General features: G+C 39.3%; 1 protein-coding gene and 1 pseudogene across 4 annotated transcripts in view; both read left to right on the top strand.

The window, feature by feature from the left end:
* Positions 1-1,482: 1,482 nt before the first annotated feature.
* SMCHD1 (structural maintenance of chromosomes flexible hinge domain containing 1) overlaps positions 1,483-19,051 on the top strand; it is a 211,088-nt gene continuing 193,519 nt past the window's right edge. For 3 of the 4 annotated variants that reach the window (XM_077135872.1, XM_077135873.1, XM_077135875.1), the window contains exon 1: positions 1,483-1,692. In XM_077135872.1, the coding sequence (XP_076991987.1) occupies positions 1,498-1,692 (195 nt within the window). In that variant the 5' untranslated portion in view covers positions 1,483-1,497. Of the gene's footprint in view, positions 1,693-11,262; positions 11,794-11,873; positions 12,052-19,051 lie in introns of those variants that run through there. The other variant, XM_077135874.1, reaches the window with a different exon arrangement.
* On the top strand, positions 5,391-11,148 carry LOC143662282 (immunoglobulin-binding protein 1 pseudogene; annotated as a pseudogene).

A 19,051-nucleotide genomic window follows, 5' to 3' on the forward strand; every position in this document is an offset into this window, starting at 1 on the left:
CCAAACACGCATGTGTTCAACACTTTTGCTCCTACTATGTTCTACCTTTATATCTTATATGTCTATACATCTGAAAACCCATGATTCCGGACATACTGATATATATATATATATATAAAAGTGGGTGTCTAACATACACTACCTTTACTTGTCTATCTTCATGATAACTACTAAGGTTTCAGTAAAACAGTACTTGCTAAGTATTACACAACTTTTTTTTAACTGAAAAATTCTCCAATCTTCTACTTGGGCTTAGTGAATCTACATGTAAGTAATATTCACTAAATACAATTTTTAAGAACTAGAGGGTATAGCAATAAATCTAGCCCTTCAACAAGGACAGTATTACTTGTTGCTGAGTTAGGGAACTACACACCGACGATAACGGTGTTTAATAACAAAACTTATTCCTTACGACAAATAAAGCCATTTACCGAACAGTTTATTACGAGTTAAGTTTTGTGGGTACATCATCCAAAGCAACCCTAAAACTCTTCGGCGTAGGTGCTGCTATTCTTCCCAATCTACAACCACAAGCGGCAGCGGCGGTGCAGCGCGTGGTGGGGGATTCGCGAACAGCTACGGGAGACCCAGGCCCCGGGAGCGGACCGTGGTGACGTCATGGAATCGAAATTCTGACGTTATCCGGGTCCAGCTTTGTCTGGGCGGCCAACTCCGAGCCCATACGGGACGCAAAACTGAGGCAGAAGCTTCCCGAAGGAAGCTCTCGTAGCGTCCGTTTTCCCCGCGTAGGGACCCACGTGCCGGCAGCGGGAAGGCTGCACGCGCGCGGCCTGACGCTCCCGCCCGCGTCCGCTGAGGGCGCAAGCCGTGGCCAGCGCGGCGCCGGAAGCTCGCGGCCAGACGGGCCGGGCGGGGGTCAAGGCGAGGCGGGGAGGTGCCCCGACCCCCTTGGCCGAAAGAAAGCCTTCCTCCAGGAGGTGTCCCCACAGCTCCGGCCCTAGTTCCCCGGTACTCAGCTCTCCGGCACGCCTCTCAGGCGCCGGCCCGCAACCCCCCTACCCTTCCCTCCGACTGGGCGGACGCGGCGGGCCCGGCGCCGTCTCGAGGCCCCGCCCCGTCCCGCGTGGCCCGCCGGGTCGGCCCGCCTCCGCCCCGCTGTCGGCGTCTCTTCCTCCTGCGCCACAGGCCCTGGAGGCGGCCTTGGTGGCGGGTCGTGCTCGACGCTCGCGTGGGCGGCCTCAGCTCGGGTCCATAACTGTGGGGAGCGCGCCGCGCGGTCTCTGCTCCGGGAGCGGCGGGCCGCGGAAGTGACGTGCGCCTGAGCCGCAGAGTGTTTGAATCGGTTCCCGGGTGATCCTCGCGCCCGCCGTGCTCTCGGCCACCGCGGACACCACTGAGGAGGAGCTGCGGTCACGCCGGGTGGAGGCCTCGAACCGTCGCGGGGGCCGGAGGCGGACGCGTCGCGCGGGGCACGCGCCACGGCTTTGAGCGCGGCGGTGGCCGGCGCTGCTGTCTTTTCTCCTTTGCCCCAATATGGCAGCGGCGGGCGGCGGCGGGCCCGGCGGACCCGGCGGGCCCTCGGCGGGGCCCAGGGAGGGCGGCGGGGGCGACGACCACAAGACGCTGTACTTGTTTGACCGGCGCGAGAAGGAATCCGAGCTCGGGGAGCGCGCGTTGCAGATCGCAGACAGCGCGGACTATTCGGAGTTCCGCGCCTGTGTCTGTCAGGTAAGGAAGGGGGCGATGGAGGGATGCTCGGGGAGCTTGGGGAGGAAGGGTGATGGGGAGCCCACGTTGCTCTCCGAGGGCCATAAACCTGTCACCGGCACCTACGAAACAGCCAGGCCTCGACAGCCCTGTCCCGCGCGTCCGCCTTGCCCGGGGTCGGTTGGCAGAAGGGGTCTGACCCGCCGCGGCCTCCGAGTGCGCAGCGCGCTGGTCCGCACTCCTGACTCCTTCGGCCCTTACCCCAGGCTGGAAGTCGTGGGTTTACGTTGAGTGCGGCCCTAGAAGTCATCTTTCCTGTAGGTATAGCCACTTGTGCGGGTCTTAATAGTACGCAACTTTTTTTTTTTTAATAAGAGAGCAGAGTTCTATGTGATGTCTCTGTTATGAGCGTTGCGATAAGTTAGAGGTTGTGAAATCCCCGGAGCCCTTTTAGTTCATTAAATGATGCTGTAATTGACCGGGTGGTGCTGTCCGGAAGGTTTGCGAGGCCGGGCCTGGCTGGGTCTTGCGGCGGTGGAAACACTTGTTCACGTTAGCTACGCAGGTGGAGCTGGCCTGCTGCTTCTCTTGAACCCTTGGAGGTTCCTGAACGAACTCGAAGGGTGCTCGTTAGTAACTTTGGAACACCGAGGCAGGTAGTTTGTTCGTTTGTCGGCGGCTGTGTTATTTTGCCGAAAAGGTTGGTGTGAGTACCTAGGAAAACCTTTTTTGAACTAGGAAGCATTTTGTTGCTGAGTTTTAAAGAAGGAATTTATTATGCCCTGAATTAACTATTTGTGGTACTTTTTTAAGTTATGAAGAACACTTAGATTGCAAGGGAAGAAAGCCTTGAGCAGGCTGATAGGTTTAGAAATAGTCTGGAGACATAATTTTGTAATTGCTGAAATAATTGAAAGTAGGATCCACAGAATAAAAGCGATTTGAGAGAAGAGCTGCTTTGTATAGTTCACAGCTGTATTTCTAGTGCCTGACAGAGAGTAAGTGCCTAATAAGAAAGGATAAATGAAGACAAAAATCTGTCAACCCTGAAGTTCTTTCTTGTACCTGAATGTGTTTGAAAAGTGAATGATTTAATGTTCATCATCGATTTTGTTTTATGTTTTGTATCACAAGAGGAAGCTTTTTAAGTTATTTTTTAATTATGTGTGTGTGTGAATATATATGCATATATATATTTATCAGCACAGTAAAGAAAATATGGAACCAGAGAGAAAAAAAAAGGAAATATTTTATTCAGTGTAAAATTTAGTGCTTGGAGATATTTCTTGACAGCTACTCTCACTCCCAGGTTTTTGTTGTTTTCTTCTTTTTTTTAATAATACATGTTTTTATTCTGTTTCTTTTTCACTTAATATTGTCAGTGGTGTTTATTTTTATCCAGTCTTCCTAGTCAGTGTTTGAAATAGATGATTTAGTTACCATTGTTTCCATAACCATATTCCTCCCTTTTGTTGACATATAGTTTCAATTTTTGTAGTTTTAAATAATGCTCTGTTAAACATCTTTGCATAATTGTGTTTTATGTCCTTTTCCCCCCTTTAGTTTAGACTCTTAGAAGTAAAATTCCTGAATCAAAGGTCAGGAACATTTTTAAAGCTCTGAATAAATGCTTTTGATTGCTTTTTAAAAAGGCTGTGCTCTATTTCCCTCCCCCTTCTCCCCTATGAGATCTTCTCACTAACTGTTAGACAGTTAGGGCAAGTGTTAATAGCCTCTTCTTAGAGAACTGGAAACTCACTCTTAGAGATGGTGACTTACCTAAGCCAGATAAATAGAAAAAAGTTAAAATTCAACCCCAGAACCCATATTCGTTGTGTTTCACTACTTTGTCTCAAAACAAAGTTCTTTGCTACAGGAAACATATTTAATTCCATTCCTTCAATATTTTAAGCGGAAAAACAGTTCCTTTGATTAATTTTTTCTTCAATTTTCTACTACAACAGAAGAAAGTTTTAATTGACTAGGAGAGGAAAGAACTAGCAAGAAAAAGGAAGGCTAGCTTTTTTTTCAAAGAATTGACCTATTAAAGTATTAGATTATCCCACCTAATCTTCATAACTTTGAGGTAGGTAAAATTGTCTCCATTGTATACATGAAGAACTGAAAGTCAATTAAGTCCAAGATTATATGATTATACAGTTAATAAGTAGTGAAACTAGGATTGGAATCTAGGCCTATGTGATTCCAGAACTTGTGTTTATTATTATTTTTAGCCCCCCACCCCCACCTGCACACACACGATTTATCAAACCCTTTGTTTTCCTTGTTAGGGGAGGAGGTAAAATATTGCACTAAAATCAAAGTCTTTCATTAAAACTTAACTGAAGCCAATACCTGTTTGTAGTGCCAGAAAGGGTTGTGGGTCTGTAACTGTTGCTTGGGGAAAAGTTCATCTTGTGGAAAAAGAGCATTTATAAGAGAAAGGAAGTGGAAGGATAGATCTGAAAGAAGCCATTAGAATTGTGATAAACAGCTCTTGACTCACCTGAGCCCTTGTGGCCATGCAGAATCAAAGATTTTAAAAATGGCTCATTTGATTAGTTCTTACACTGGCATTAAATCTCATGTGTGCAGCCTTCCACCTCAGTTTTGAAGAATTGTCTCTTTTCCTTTGTGTGGCTCCACTCTGCCCTTCTGCCCTTCCATGGCACTTGTTATACCATTGCATTTTTAAATACTGTATTCTGCTTAAGTGTAGGAGTCTTACCACTAGTCAGTTTATGACTCTTTAGTTAAATGAAACCATCTCTTGTTTCCCTCAAAAAAAAAATTGATGGTAGTTTGTAAGGGTACTTGTTTATAAGGGTATTTGTTAAAAATCCCGGTAGATGAAAAGAAAAAAATATATAAGGTAGATGTAGAAGAGAATATGGAAACTAAAGGGAAGTCTATAAATGGAAATGCATTTGATGAGACCTTATAGTGTCAGCCGTGTTGAGCCATGAATTGGCTTCCAGTATCTTCATGGTCAAGACAAAGAAGGGACTATAATTGATAGGAAATTCAAAATGTCCATAAAATAAAAACATTTCAAGCTAGAAGAAGAAAAGATTTTCCTGGTATTAAGATTTAAGAAAAATTTCTCCCTTGGTTAAAATCTTGAGTTTATGGACAGCATCATTATTATTAGGAAAGGCTGCTTCTTATTCTTTTTTTTTTCCTTGTTGTTTTAAGTTCTTGCTTCTTATTCTTTTAATGCACAGTAGGAGGTGTATTGTTTTTCAGAGTATTGCATGCGGTCATAGTCTAATGATTGTTCCTGGTGTGTGGATGATTCAGTGACCCAGCCATTGGGTATGATCAAAGCAAAGATCACTAAAGGCTAGTTGGAAGAGTTTCAGAGCAAAGCCCTAAGTGTGTGGTTTCTGACTGACTTCATCTGTGAATGAAATATAAAGTATTTAGAGGGTTTTAGGGACTGAAAGTGTGCTTTTCAAACTTCTTAAAATGGGCTTATGAGGGAAGTTGGGCAGCAAGTAGTTCGCAGGGGATCTAAGTATGTGGAGGACAGGTATTTTGTATTGTCTATTAAGGGCAAATCCATATGTTTTAAAAATTAGTTCTTTTACAAGTTCTCTTATAAAAAGAAAAAAAAAGAAGCCAATCAAGACTCTTACCCGAACTAAAAAATGTCATCCCACTTTCAATATACAGAAAGATAGAAGGAGTATATTTGTATTCAAGGCCAGGTAAGTATAAATACTTTAATTGAAGTCTGATAAGATAGATTTTAGATCAAAAATATGAAGAGAAAAAAGTATTTTGTCCTGAATAAAAGCATAATATATAGTAATGTAAAACATACAATTTGTATTTGTCAAATATTAGGGCTTTATTATAAAATACTTAGAAAATTATGAATCAAGAAATGGTTTTTATACAAAATTATAAATGAAAAGGGAAGGAAAACAAAGAGCTTATGTTCCTTAATAGAGTAATAATAGATTTATGGAATGTATTATATGAAATAATTAGGTATAAACACATTTCAGGTCTACATAGATCTTAATTCATTTTGATTCATGGTTTTTCAGTAATATAATGCCAAATTTTCTCTTCTACAGAATACATGAGCACATGATTTAACAGTTGGAGCATTGTAGAAATAAAAAACAAGTAGTGATTAACTAAAAAAAAATGACTGTCACAATTACATAAAAGCCTTATAATCTGTGAGGTCAATTTCTATCCCTGCTAAATGAACAGAATCTTATTCCCAGTCAATTTGTCTATGACTTCATTTCTGTATTGTGGAATTGCATAGGATAAGAGTATTTTTAAGCTTGCAAAATGTGCCATATGCTTTCGACTGTGATTATACTTATTTTCAGTCCCCAGCAATGTGTAAGGGCCCATGTCCCTATACAGAGACCTAAATTTGTTATTATTAAGACTTAAATTTTTTACTGTTCTGATGAGAATGGTATCAAGATATTTTAATTACTCTGATGACTAGTGAGGTTGAGTATCTTCATGTTTTACAGTCTTTTTTTATTTATGTTTGTATTTCTAATACAAATTGTATTACTATTTGTATCTTCCGAAATCCTTTTTCTGCTCTGTCAAGATTATTCTCTAATCTTTTCTTGTACAGCCTTATTAATATATATTTGCTTTATTTCTCCTGAAATGTTTGTATAAGTTGACCTAGGGATTTTATTTTTTATCTATTTTCATGCAGTTAGTTAGTTGTATCAATATCATTTATTGAGTAGTTTGACCTTTCCTCATTGTTTTATAATGTCATTTCTTTCATTTGTCAAGCTCCCCAGGCATATATATGTGGGTCTGTTGCAGGACCCTCTGTTTTCTTCCATTGGGATTTTTTTTCTTTTCTCTCTCTCTGGATTGGAAGACTAAATATTATTAAGATGTTGGGTTTATCCAAAGCAATTGACAGATTCAATGCAATCACAGTCAAAATCCTTACAACCTTCTCTGAAGAAATGGAAAAGCCATTCATCAAACAGATGTGGAAAGGGTAAGGGACCAAGAATAGTTAGAGCCGTCTTGAAAGAGAACAATGAGGTTGGAGGACTCAGACATCACAATTTTGAAACTTATTACAAAGCCACAGTAATGAAAATGGCATAACACTGACACAAGAACAGACTTATATAGACCAATGAAATTGAATTGAGAATTTGGAAATAAACCTGCACATCTATGGCCAATTGATTTTTGAGAAGAGTGCCAAGTCCATTCAGTTGACAAAGGATAGTTTTTTCAACAAAGTGTGATGGGAAAATTGGATAGCCATATGCAAACGAAAGAACCTCACCCCTTATCTCATACCATATACAAAAATCAACTCAAAAATGGATCAAAGGCATGAGAACCAGAACTATAAAGTGCCTAGAAGAAAACAAAAGGAACCATCTTCAGGACCTTGTTTTAGGCAATTGTTTTCTAGAATTCCAAAACACAAGGGTCAAAAGAAAAAATAAATAAATGGGACCTCATCAAAATTAAAAGCTGTACATCAAAGGACTTAATCATGAAAGTAAAACTACATCCTGTTGAATGGGAAAAAAAATAATTGGAAGACACGTGTCGTGATAAGCTTGTCAAAGAATATATCAAGATTGTGAGGCATGCAACTAGATGTATGCATATATGACCCATGGGGACATTAAGTTGAGTGAAATAAGCCAGGAACGAAAGGACGAATATGGTAAGGTCTCACTAATATGGACTAACTATAATTAATAAACTCTGAGACTTGATTTTGAGAGTATATTTTATCAGGGGATAGATCGTGGGCAGAGATTGGGCAATCAGTTATTAAGGAGAATGAAGTAAGGCTTATTGTGAAGGTTCCTGGATTGTAAGGTCTTATAGTAGTCACATCAGTTCCTGAGTTTTAACTGTTATTTCTAAATTCTGAGATGCTGAGCTCTTTGTATATAAGCTGGTAGTTCCCTGGAACTCTGAAAGTCATCATTACTCCATATAGCAACTGTTAAGCTGAAAAAGAGATCAGACTTCAATTTAAGATATGAATGAAATGGACTTGTTTTGGACTAAGATAAATCAGAATGCAGGGTAAAGGGTGATAATTGACTTTTTAAAACTTTTTTTATTGTGAAATATAACATATATGCAAAGAAAAGAAAGAAAAAGCAATAATTTTCGAAGTAGACATCAACAAGTAGTTACAGAACAGATTCCAGAATTTATTATGGGTTACCATTCCACTATTTCAGATCCCTCCTCCTAGCTGCTCCAAAACGCCAATGGCCAGAAGAAATGTCAGTATGGTAATTCAGCAGTCAAGTTCATTTGTTAAATCTCATTTTATCTGTTATAACTGCTCCTTTTCCTTTGATCTTTCTCCCAATTTATAGGGATCTTTAGGCACAGCCCATTCTGACTTTGTCATGTTAGAAGGGGTTTCAACACTAAAGGATAGGTAGATGTAATTAGTTGAAAATCTTGAAGAGGGCTGATCCCTCTGGATTTCAGGATTTATCTAGCCTAGGAACCCTTTGGAAATTATAGGTTACAGGAAAACAAACTTAGTGCAAGATACTTTTATAGAGTTTCAGTTCGAGCCCTAATTGTTTTTGAGAGTTAATAGCCATGATGTTGGTTAGGGCTTAGCAAGCCATGGCACTTAGCCCCATTTAACTGAAGCTTGCATAAAAGTAGCCTCCAGATTAGCCTCTTGACTGTATTTGATCTCTCTTAGCCACTGATGCCTTACGTTGTTACACTTCATTTCCCCCTTTTTACCAGGGAGGCACTGTCGAACCCACAGTGCCAGGGCCAAACTCATCCTGGGTAGTTACGTCCCACACTTCCAGGGAGACTTTCACTTCTGAATGTCATGTCCCATGTAGGGGGAAGGACAATGATCTTCCTTGGAGTATTGGTCTTAGAAAGAGACAGGCCACATCTGAGCAACAAAAGAGACTTCCTGGAAGTGACTCTTAGGCCTTGTTATGGGTGGTCCAAGTTTCTCCACTATAGAGATAAGTCTCAAGAGTAAACCTCAAAGCCCTTCCCCAAGATGGTAGCAGTGGAAAATGAGTTACTGCTGCCGCAGCTCCCTGAGCTATTCAAAAACAGCAAATAGCTTCTGGATGAAGTGGAAGTAGCAACTAAAACTACCAGTTCCTGGATAGTCCAGGATAAGGTGTTCAAAGGACTGGATCTCCTTGAAAAGGCTGCCAAAATGATATCTCAATGGGGCTTGTTCAGCCGAAATGAAAACATCAAAGAGATTGCTTCCACCAACCTGAAGTATTTGATGGCACCAACATTTCAAGGAGCTCTCACCATGAAACAAGTCAACCCCACCAAGCATCTAAATCATTTGCAGCAGGCTCGAGAACACTTTCTAAACTACTTTAATTCAGTGCCATTACTATTATGTGGCAGAATTTGAGCTGTCCCAAATCAAGAACAACTCTGCTGAAAATAACCCTGTGAGCTCCTTCATGGTCTGTCCCAACCTTGTTGCTATGGCTTCTCAAAGACAAGCTAAGATACAGAGATACAAGCATAAGAAGGAGGTGGAGCATAGATTATCTACACTGAAATCTGTGAGAAGTGGTGAAGCAAATGATGAACGTGCTGGGGAATAGTATCGCCTTCATCTTCAGAGGTGGATTGGTATCAGTTTGGAAGAGATTGAGAGTATTGATCAGGAGATAAAAATCCAAGAGGAAGATTCCTCAAAAGAGCGATCAACTTCTCATTCCTCTCTTCAGGACAGGCTTCCAGTGAAATCCTTCATTCTCACTTGTGATATGACCTAAGCCAAAGTATTTGGAGCTGGTTATCTAAGTCTGGCAACCATGATGGTACGACTCGTATGATTAGCATTGGAAATATGGAGCATTACCAGTCAGGGAATAGCTAAGACAACATTAGATACTGCGATTTTACAAATTGAAGGTTGTAGCAACTCTGCACCGAGCAAGTTTATCAGTGCCATTTTTCAACAATATGTGCTTACTTCATGTCTCTGTGTCACACTTTGTTAAGCAAACTTCAAAAAGGCAGCTCACCAACAGGGAGATCAGGAGCAAAAGAAGGAAGGCACTAATGAGAAAACACTACATAGAGCCTGGAAGTGTGATGACTGAAAGGATACCCATTCTAGAGGTTATGGCAACTGACAGAACATGGGTTAATCTTCCCACAAAACAGGACTAGAGGTGGCAAACATCTTCCCCTTCAAGGAAAGCTGTACCTTTCTTCCCCAACCTGGGCTCCTGCTTCAGTTGTGTGCAATGAGGGCAAAGTCAATTCATCTTGCTTTGTATTCAATAAAGTATCAAACAAGTGTGTATCTGTACCCTCTGTGATGAGCCAATAATCTTGTTTCAGCTTTATTCTCATTATGATATTTTCTAATGTCTTAACTGGAAAGAAAAGAGCATAGAAGTGACTTGGTATAATCAATGGCTGTATGAATTCACTTTATAAAATAATAGAGTCCGCAGCCCAATTAAGATGACAGAGTTGAGACACTTCAGGGCTCTGTCCTCCCACAGAAACTTTGAACAGCCAGCGAGAACTGGCAGAAACATCTTTCTCAATGCTCCAGAAAACAGTTAAAGGCATTGCAGTAATAAGGAAGTGCCCAGTCAAGAAATTGGCTACTTAAAAGCATAGGGTCTCCTGGTTCCCTCACTGGCCCCTCCAGCACCTTTCACCAATTTGACAAGGAGCTGACCCATAGTCACCATGTGAATCCCTGGTCCCTGTTCTGGAGAGACCAGAGTAATCCATGTGCACAGAGCATAAATGTCTGGCTCAGTCTGCCTGGTGGTGGCTTGAGGAATTCATTGTCTCAGAACTTGACCTATGTGTAGAAGTTTGCTCATAGAGTTCTCCTACAGAATGCTGTGGGAGGCCTGTCAAGTCAAGGGAGGCCTGTATGTAGGATATACAACACAGTAGCCAGGACTGTAAGTAAACTTTTTCGTAGGGAAGAGGTGACATTTGTATTCATGGAAATAAAGGAGTTTCTGGGGCTGCATGTGTATGTCCAAAGTGATGCATGCACAGAAAGGACCAGGGACCCCCATATTTTGGCTTAGAGCTATTCTCAACACATTGTATGGATAGGCTCTGAAACAAAGCACAGAGGTCAGTCCTCAGAGACTTGGAAGATTTATTTTCCTTTCCCATTTTTTTTTTTCCTTTTTGCTGTTTCTTGGCATTCAAGGAAAGCTTTGTAATAACACCAGCTGGATGCAGGCTTTAGGAACAGATGCCTCAGAGTCTAAATTTCAGTGTTGTGTATTTAAATGTCCATGTTTTTAGCAACACAGTGAAACAGAAAGCAGTGACCCAGGGAAAGAAGATTATAGCATTAGAAACCATCAGTGAGGGGGTGGGCCATGGTGGCTCAGCAGGCAAGAATTCTCGCCTGCCATGTCAGAGGATCTGAGTTCGATTTCCAGTGCCTGCCCATGTAAAAAAAAAAAAAAAAAAAAGAAACCATCAGTGAGGTGGACCAGACTGGGACACACCAGGCAAAGACTTGAAAATGGTCCTAATTAAGCTCAAAGAAAACATGGGCAAAGAACTAAAAGAAATCAGGAAAACAAATAGATGAACACAAAGAGAACATTGATAGAGATGGAAACTATGAAAAGGAACGAAACAGAGCTGAAGACCACAGTATCAGAAATTAAATATTGCCTGGAGGGGTTCAGTAGCAAATCAGAGCTGGCAGAAGAAAGAATCAGTGAACCTGAAGATAAGACAATTGGAATCATTCAGTCTGAGGAGCAGAAGAAGGAAAGAATGAAAAGTGAACAGAGCCTGAGGAAGCTGTAGGACACCATTAAACATACTAATGTATGAATTGTGGGAGTCCCAAAAAAGAGAAGAAAGAATATTCAAGAAAATAATTGCTGAAAATTTCCCAAATTTAGCAAAACACATGAATGTAGTCATCCAAGACCTCAGTAAACTTCAAACAAGATAAATCCAAATAGAACCTAACAGTGACATAATCAAACTGTTGAATTCTAAACAAAGAATTCTGAAAGCTGCTAGAGAGAGGCAACATGTCACGTACAGGAGGACCTCAATAAGATTAAGTGCTAGTTTCTTCTGGGAAATCATGGAAGCAAGAAGGTAGTGGGAAGAAATATTTAAAGTACTGAGGTAAAAAATTGCCAACCAAGAATTCTATATCAGGCAAAACTGTCTTTCAGAAATGAGGAAAGAATTATGACATTCCCAGAAATGAGGGAAGAATTATGACGTTCCCAAAGCAAAGGGAGCCACACACAAATGGTTAATGGAATTCTGCTCGTTGAAAGAAACGGACACTGGGCAATTGACTGAAGCCATATGAAGATATAAAGATTTCTGGTAAAGATAATGACATGGGTAAATATAAATACCAATATGTTGTAGTTTTGGTTTTGTAATTCCGCTTTTTACTTCTTACAGTATCAAAAAGGCATATGCATAAAATGTCATGGTAAATCAGTGGTTTGGGACTCATAATGTATAAATATGTAATTTGTGACAAGAACGACATAAAGGGAGAAGTGGAGGGGTATAAGAACATAGTATGTGTATATATTATTGAAGTTGGTGTCAAAGGAAACAAGATTGTTACAGATTTAGGATGTTAAATGTAAGCCCCATGGTAACCTCAAATAAAACATCAGAGGATATACAAACTCCTAGAGACAGAAATTAGAGTACAGTTTACCAGGGGCAGGGAACAAGGGGAATGAGAAGTTAATGCCAAATCAGTATAGGTTTTCTGTTTGCAGTGAAGGGAAAGATCTAGTAATGAATGGTGGTGAGGGTAATGCAGCACTGTGAATGTGATTAATCTCTGTGATATGCTTGGGGGAGGGGTTTGAATGAGAAGATGCGTGTTACATATATTTCCACAATTAAAAAGAAAGAAAGAAACTAAAGAGAGAGTGACATTTAAATGCGATACATATTCCTTTATGGGATCTAAGAATGGAGGAGAAAAGGCTCAAAGGGGCATTATTGGGACATAAGAAAAACTTCGAATATAGATTGTAAGCTTCAGATCAGTGTTAAATTTCTTGAATTTAATAACTGCCTTCTTGCTGCCATGGTGTTTGTTGAGTAGTATGAACTCATTCTTATGTGTTTTTCCCTCATGTTTAGATCACTTTCCTCATGCTCCTTTCAGGACTTTCCTCTTTTCTCATCGTTTGACAGTTTCGTTACTATGTGTCTTGGAGCAGGCCTATTTGGATTTATTCTGTTTAAGATTCGTTGAGCCTCTTTTATTTGCATATCTTTTATAACGTTTGGGAAGTTTTCCTCGATTATATGTATTTTTTAATTTACTTATTAATTAAAAAAAACAACATACATAATCAGTAATTCACAATATCATCACTTAGTTGCATATTCATCATTTCTTAGAACATTTGCATTAATTCAGAAAAAGAAATAAAAAGACAATAGAAAAAGAAATAAAACGAACACAGGAAAGAAAAAAAAAAAACATCCTACCTACCATCCATACCCCTTACCCCTTGCTTTCATTGATCTCTAGCATTTAAACTAAATTTATTTTAGCATTTGTTCACCCTATTATTTATTTTCATTCCATATGTTCTACTCCTTTGTTGACAAGGTAGTTAAAAGGAGCATCAGACACAAGGTTTTCACAATCACACAGTCACATTGTGACAGCTGTATCATTATTCATTCATCCTCAAGAAACATGTCTTCTGGAACACAGCTCTACATTTTCAGGCAGTTCCCTCCAGCCATTCCATTACATCTTGAATAACAAGATGATATCTACTTGATGCATAAGAATAACCTCCAGGATAACCTCTCGACTCTTTGAAATCTCTCAGCCATTGACACTTTGTCTCATTTCCCTCTTCCCCCTTTGGGTCAAGAAGGTTTTCTCAATCCCTTGATGGTAAGTCTCAGCTCATTCTAGGGTTTTTCTCAATCCCTTGATGCTGAGTCTCCGTTCATTCCAAGATCTCTGTCCCATGTTGCCAGGAAGGTCCACACCCCTGGGATTGGGGTCCACGTAGAGAGGGGTAGGGTGGTGAGACTGCTCGTTGTGTTGGCTGGAGAGAGGGACCACATCTGAGCAACAAAAGAGGCTCTCTTGGGGGTGACTCTTAGGCCTAAATTTTAAGTAGACTTGACCTATCCTTTGCAGGGTTAAGTTTCATATGAACAAACCCCAAGACTGGGGGCTCTGCCTATAGCTTTCATTGTCCACACTGCTTGTAAGAATATCAAGAATTCAACCTGGGGAAGTTGAATTTCTCCCCATTCTCACTACTCCCCAAAGGGGGCTTTGCAGATACTTTTCCACTCACTGATTGAATCACTCTGGGATTCATCGGCACATCACTCTGGACAAACCAGCAAAATCTCATGTTCTACCTGAGATTCTAAGTACTTATGGTGTTCAAGCAAACTGTCTACATCAGTTATATTAGGAAATGCACTAGTCAAAATATAAATTTTGTAACAAATAAACATTTTTGGCTTTAGTCTCACACAGAAGGTGACATTTTAAAATATTAATTACCATCTGTTTTCAGTACCCTGCAATAATGACATTCCTTTGTTCTTCCTCATGCAAAAACATTTTTAAAATTGCACCTTGTACATTTCACTATAATTGTACACTCTAGGCATTCCTAGATTATACTATCTCAATCTTTAACATCTATCTTTCTTTCTGATTTCATTTATGTCCCCAGCCCTCCTCCCTCTATCATTCTCACATGCAGCTTAATTCAGTGTTTTAACATAATTATATTACAGTTAGGTAGTATTGTGCTGTCCATTTCTGAGTTTTTGTATACAGTTCTGTTGCACAGTCTGTATCCCTTCAGCTCCAGTTACCCAATATCTTACCCTATTTCTGTCTTCTGATGGTCTGTCTCTGTTACGAACAAAATATTCCAAGTTTATTCACTAATGTCAGTTCATATCACTGAGACCATACTGTATTTGTCCTTTAGTTTTTGGCTAATCTCACTCAGCATAATGTTCTCAAGGTCCATCCATGTTGTTACATACTTCATAACTTTATTCTGTCTTAAAGCTGTATAATATTCTGTCATATGTATATACAACAGTTTGTTTAGTCACTCGTCTGTTGATGTACATTTTGGCTGTTTCCATCTCCTTGCAATTGTAAATAATGCTGCTATAAATATTGGTGTGCAAATGTCCGTTTGTGTCTTTGCCTTTATGTCCTCTGAGTAGATACCTAGCAATGGTATTCCTAGGTCATATGGCAATTCTATATTCAGCTTTTTGAGGAACTGCCAAACTGCCTTCCACAGTGGTTGCACCATTTGACATTCCCACCAACGGTGAATAAGTGTGCCTCTTTCTTCACATCCTCTCCAGCACTTGTGATTTTCTATTTTGTTGATAATGGCCATTCTGGTGGGTGTGAGATGATAGCTCATTGTGATTTTGATTTGCATTTCTCTAATGGCCAGGGACGTTGAACATCTCTTCGTGTGCCTTTTGGCCGTTTGTATTTCCTCTTCTGAGAGTTGTCTGTTCAAGTCTTTTTCCCATTTTGTAATTGGATTGGCTGTCTTTTTGTTGTTGAGTTGAACGATCTCTTTATAAATTCTGGATACTAGACCTTTATCTGATATGTCGTTTCCAAATATTGTCTCCCATTGTGTAGGCTGTTTTTTTACTTTCTTGATGAAGTTCTCTGATGCATAAAAGTGTTTAATTTTGAGGAGTTCCCATTTCTTTCTTTCTTCAGTGTTCTTACTTTAGGTGTAAGGTCTATAAAACTGCCTGCAATTATAAGATTTATAAGATATTTCCCTACATTTTCCTCTAACTGTTTTATGGTCTTAGACCTGATGTTTAGATCTTTGATCCATTTTGAGTTAACTTTTGTATAGGGTGTGAGATATGGGTCCTCTTTCATTCTTTTGCATATGGATATCCAGTTCTCTAGGCACCATTTATTGAAAAGACTGTTCTGTCCCAGGTGAGTTGGCTTGACTGCCTTATCAAAGATCAAATGTCCATAGATGAGAGGGTCTATATCTGAACACTCTGTTTGATTCCGTTGCTCAATATATCTATCTTTATGCCAGTACCATGCTGTTTTGACCACTGTGGCTTCATAATATGCCTTAAAGTCAAGCAGCATGAGACCTCCAGCTTCGTTTTTTCCCTCAAGATACTTTTAGCAATTCGGGGCATCCTGCCCTTCCAGATAAATTTTCTTATTGCTTTTTCTATTTCTGAAAAGTAAGTTGTTGGGATTTTGATTGGTAGTGCGTTGAATCTGTAAATCAATTTAGGTAGAATTGACATCTTAACTATATTTAGTCTTCCAATCCATGAACACGGTATGCCCTTCCATCTATTTAGGTCTTCTGTGATTTCTTTCAACAGTTTCTTGTAGTTTTCTTTGTATAGGTCTTTTGTCTCTTTAGTTAAATTATTCCTAAGTATTTTCCTCTTTTAGTTGCAATTGTAAATGGAATTTGTTTCTTGATTCCCCCTCAGATTGTTCATTACTAGTGTATAGAAACACTACAGATTTTTGAATGTTGATCTTGTAACCTGCCACTTTGCTGTACTCATTTATTATCTCTAGTAGTTTTGCTGTGGATTTTTCAGGGTTTTCGACATATAGTATCATATCATCTGCAAACACTGAGAGTTTTACTTCTTCCTTTCCAATTTTGATGCCTTGTATTTCTTTTGCTTGTCTTATTGCTCTGGCTAGAACTTCCAACACAGTGTTGAATAACAGTGGTGATAGTGGACATTCTTGTCTTGTTCCTGATCTTAGGGGGAAAGTTTTCAGTTTTTCCTCATTGAGGATGATATTAGCTGTGGGTTTTTCATATATTCCCTTTGTCATTTTAAGGAAATCCCCTTGTATTTCTATCCTTTGAAGTGTTTTCAACGGGAAAGGATGTTGAATTTTGTCAGATGCCTTCTCTGCATCAATTGAGATGATCATGTGATTCTTCTGCTTTGACTTGTTGATATGGTGTATTACATTAATTTTCTTATTTTGAACCATCCTTGCATACCTGGGATGAATCTTACTTGGTCATGATGGATAATTCTTTTAATGTGTTGCTGGATTCGATTTGCCAGAATTTTGTTGAGGATTTTTGCATCTATATTCATTAAAGAGATTGGTTTGTAGTTTTATTTTTTGTAATATCTTTCCCTGGTTTTGGTATGAGGGTGATGTTGGCTTCATAGAATGAATTAGGTAACTTTCCCTCCACTTCAATTTTTTTTGAAGAGTTTGAGCAGGGTTGGTACTAATTCTTTCTGGAATGTTTGATAGAATTCACATGTGAAGCCGTCTGGTCCTGGATTTTTATTTTTGGGAAGCTTTGTAATGACTGATTCAATTTCTTTACTTATGATTAGTTTGTTGAGGTCATCTATTTCATCTTGAGTCAAAGTTTGTTGTTTATGCCTTTCTAGGAAGTTGTCCATTTCATCTACATTGTTGTATTTATTGGCATAAAGTTGTTCATAGTACCCTGTTATTACCTCCTTTATTTCTGTGGGGTCAGTGATTATGTCTCCTCTTCCATTTCTGATCATATTTATTTGCATCCTCTCTCTTCTTCTTTTTGTCAATCTTGCTAAGGGCCCATCAATCTTAATGATTTTCTCATAGAACCAACTTCTGGTTTTATTTATTTTCTCAATTATTTTCATGTTCTCAATTTCATTTATTTCTGCTCTAATCTTTGTTGTTTCTTTTCTTTTGCTTGCTTTGGGGTTAGTTTGCTGTTCTTTCTCCAGTTCTTCCAAGTGGACAGTTAATTCCTGTATTTTTGCCCTTTCTTCTTTTCTGATATAGGCATTTAGGGCAATAAATTTCCCTCTTAGCACTGCCTTTGCTGCATCCCATAAGTTTTGATATGTTGTGTTTTCATTTTTATTCGCCTCGAGATATTTACTGATTTCTCTTGTACTTTCTTCCTTGACCCACTGGTTGTTTAAGAGTGTGTTGTTGAGCCTCCACATATTTGTGAATTTTCTGGTGCTTTGCCTATTATTGATTTCCAACTTCATTCCCTTATGATCTGAGAAAGTGTTTTGTATGATTTCAGTCTTTTTAAATTTGTTGAGACTTGCTTTGTGACCCAGCATATGGTCTATCTTTGAGAATGATCCATGAGCACTTGACAAAAAGGTGTGTCCTGCTGTTGTGGGGTGTAATGTCCTATAAATATCTGTTAAGTCTAGCTCATTTATTGTGATATTCAAATTCTGTGTCTTTATTGATCCTCTGTCTAGATGTTCTGTCCATTGATGAGAGTGGGGAATTGAAGTCTCCAACTATTATGGTAGATGTGTCTATTTCCCTTTTCAGTGTTTGCAGTGTTTGCCTCATGTATTTTGGGGCATTCTGGTTGGGTGCATAAATATTTATGATTGTTATGTCTTCATGTTGAATTGTTCCTTTTATTGAAGTACATAGTATCCTTCTTTGTCTCTTTTAACTGTTTTACATTTGAAGTCTAATATGTTGGATATTAGTATAGCTATTTCTACTCTTTTCTGGTTGTTATTTGCATGAATTATCTTTTCCCAACCTTTCACTTTCAACCTATGTTTATCTTTGGGTCTAAGATGTGTTTCCTGTAGACAGCATATAGAAGGATCCTGTGTTTTAGTCCATTCTGCCAGTCATTGTCTTTTGATTGGGGAGTTCAATCCATTAACATTTAGTGTTGTTACTGTTTGGGTAGTACTTTCCTCTTCCATTTTGCCTTTTGTATTTTAAATGTCTTATCTAATTTTCCTTCTTTCAACACTCTTCTCCACACCTCTTTCTTTTGTGTTTTCGTATCTATCTGTAGTGCTCCCTTTAGTATTTCTTGCAGAGCTGGTCTCTTGGTCACAAATTCTCTCAGTGATTTTTTGTCTGAAAATGTTTTAATTTCTCCCTCATTTTTGAAGGACAATTTTGCTGGGTATAGAATTCTTGGTTGGCAATTTTTCTCTTTTAGTAATTTAAATGTATCATCCCACTGTCTTCTCGCTTCCATGGTTTCTGCTGAGAAATCTACACATAGTCTTGTTGAGTTTCCCTTGTATGTGATGGATTGCTTTTCTTTTGCTGCTTTCAAGATCCTCTCTTTGTGACCTCTGACATTCTGACTAGTAAGTGTTTTGGAGAACGCCTATTTGGATTTATTCTCTTTGGGGTACGCTGCACTTCTTGGATCTGTAATTTTAGGTCTTTCGTAAGAGTTCGGAAATTTTCAGTGATAATTTCTTCCATTAGTTTTTCTACTCCTTTTCCCTTCTCTTCTCCTTCCGGGACACCCACAACATGTGTATTTGTGCCCCTCATATTATCATTCAATTCCCTGAGTCC

Source organism: Tamandua tetradactyla, chromosome 18, assembly GCF_023851605.1.
Source record: "Tamandua tetradactyla isolate mTamTet1 chromosome 18, mTamTet1.pri, whole genome shotgun sequence".
Lineage (NCBI taxonomy): Eukaryota > Metazoa > Chordata > Mammalia > Pilosa > Myrmecophagidae > Tamandua > Tamandua tetradactyla.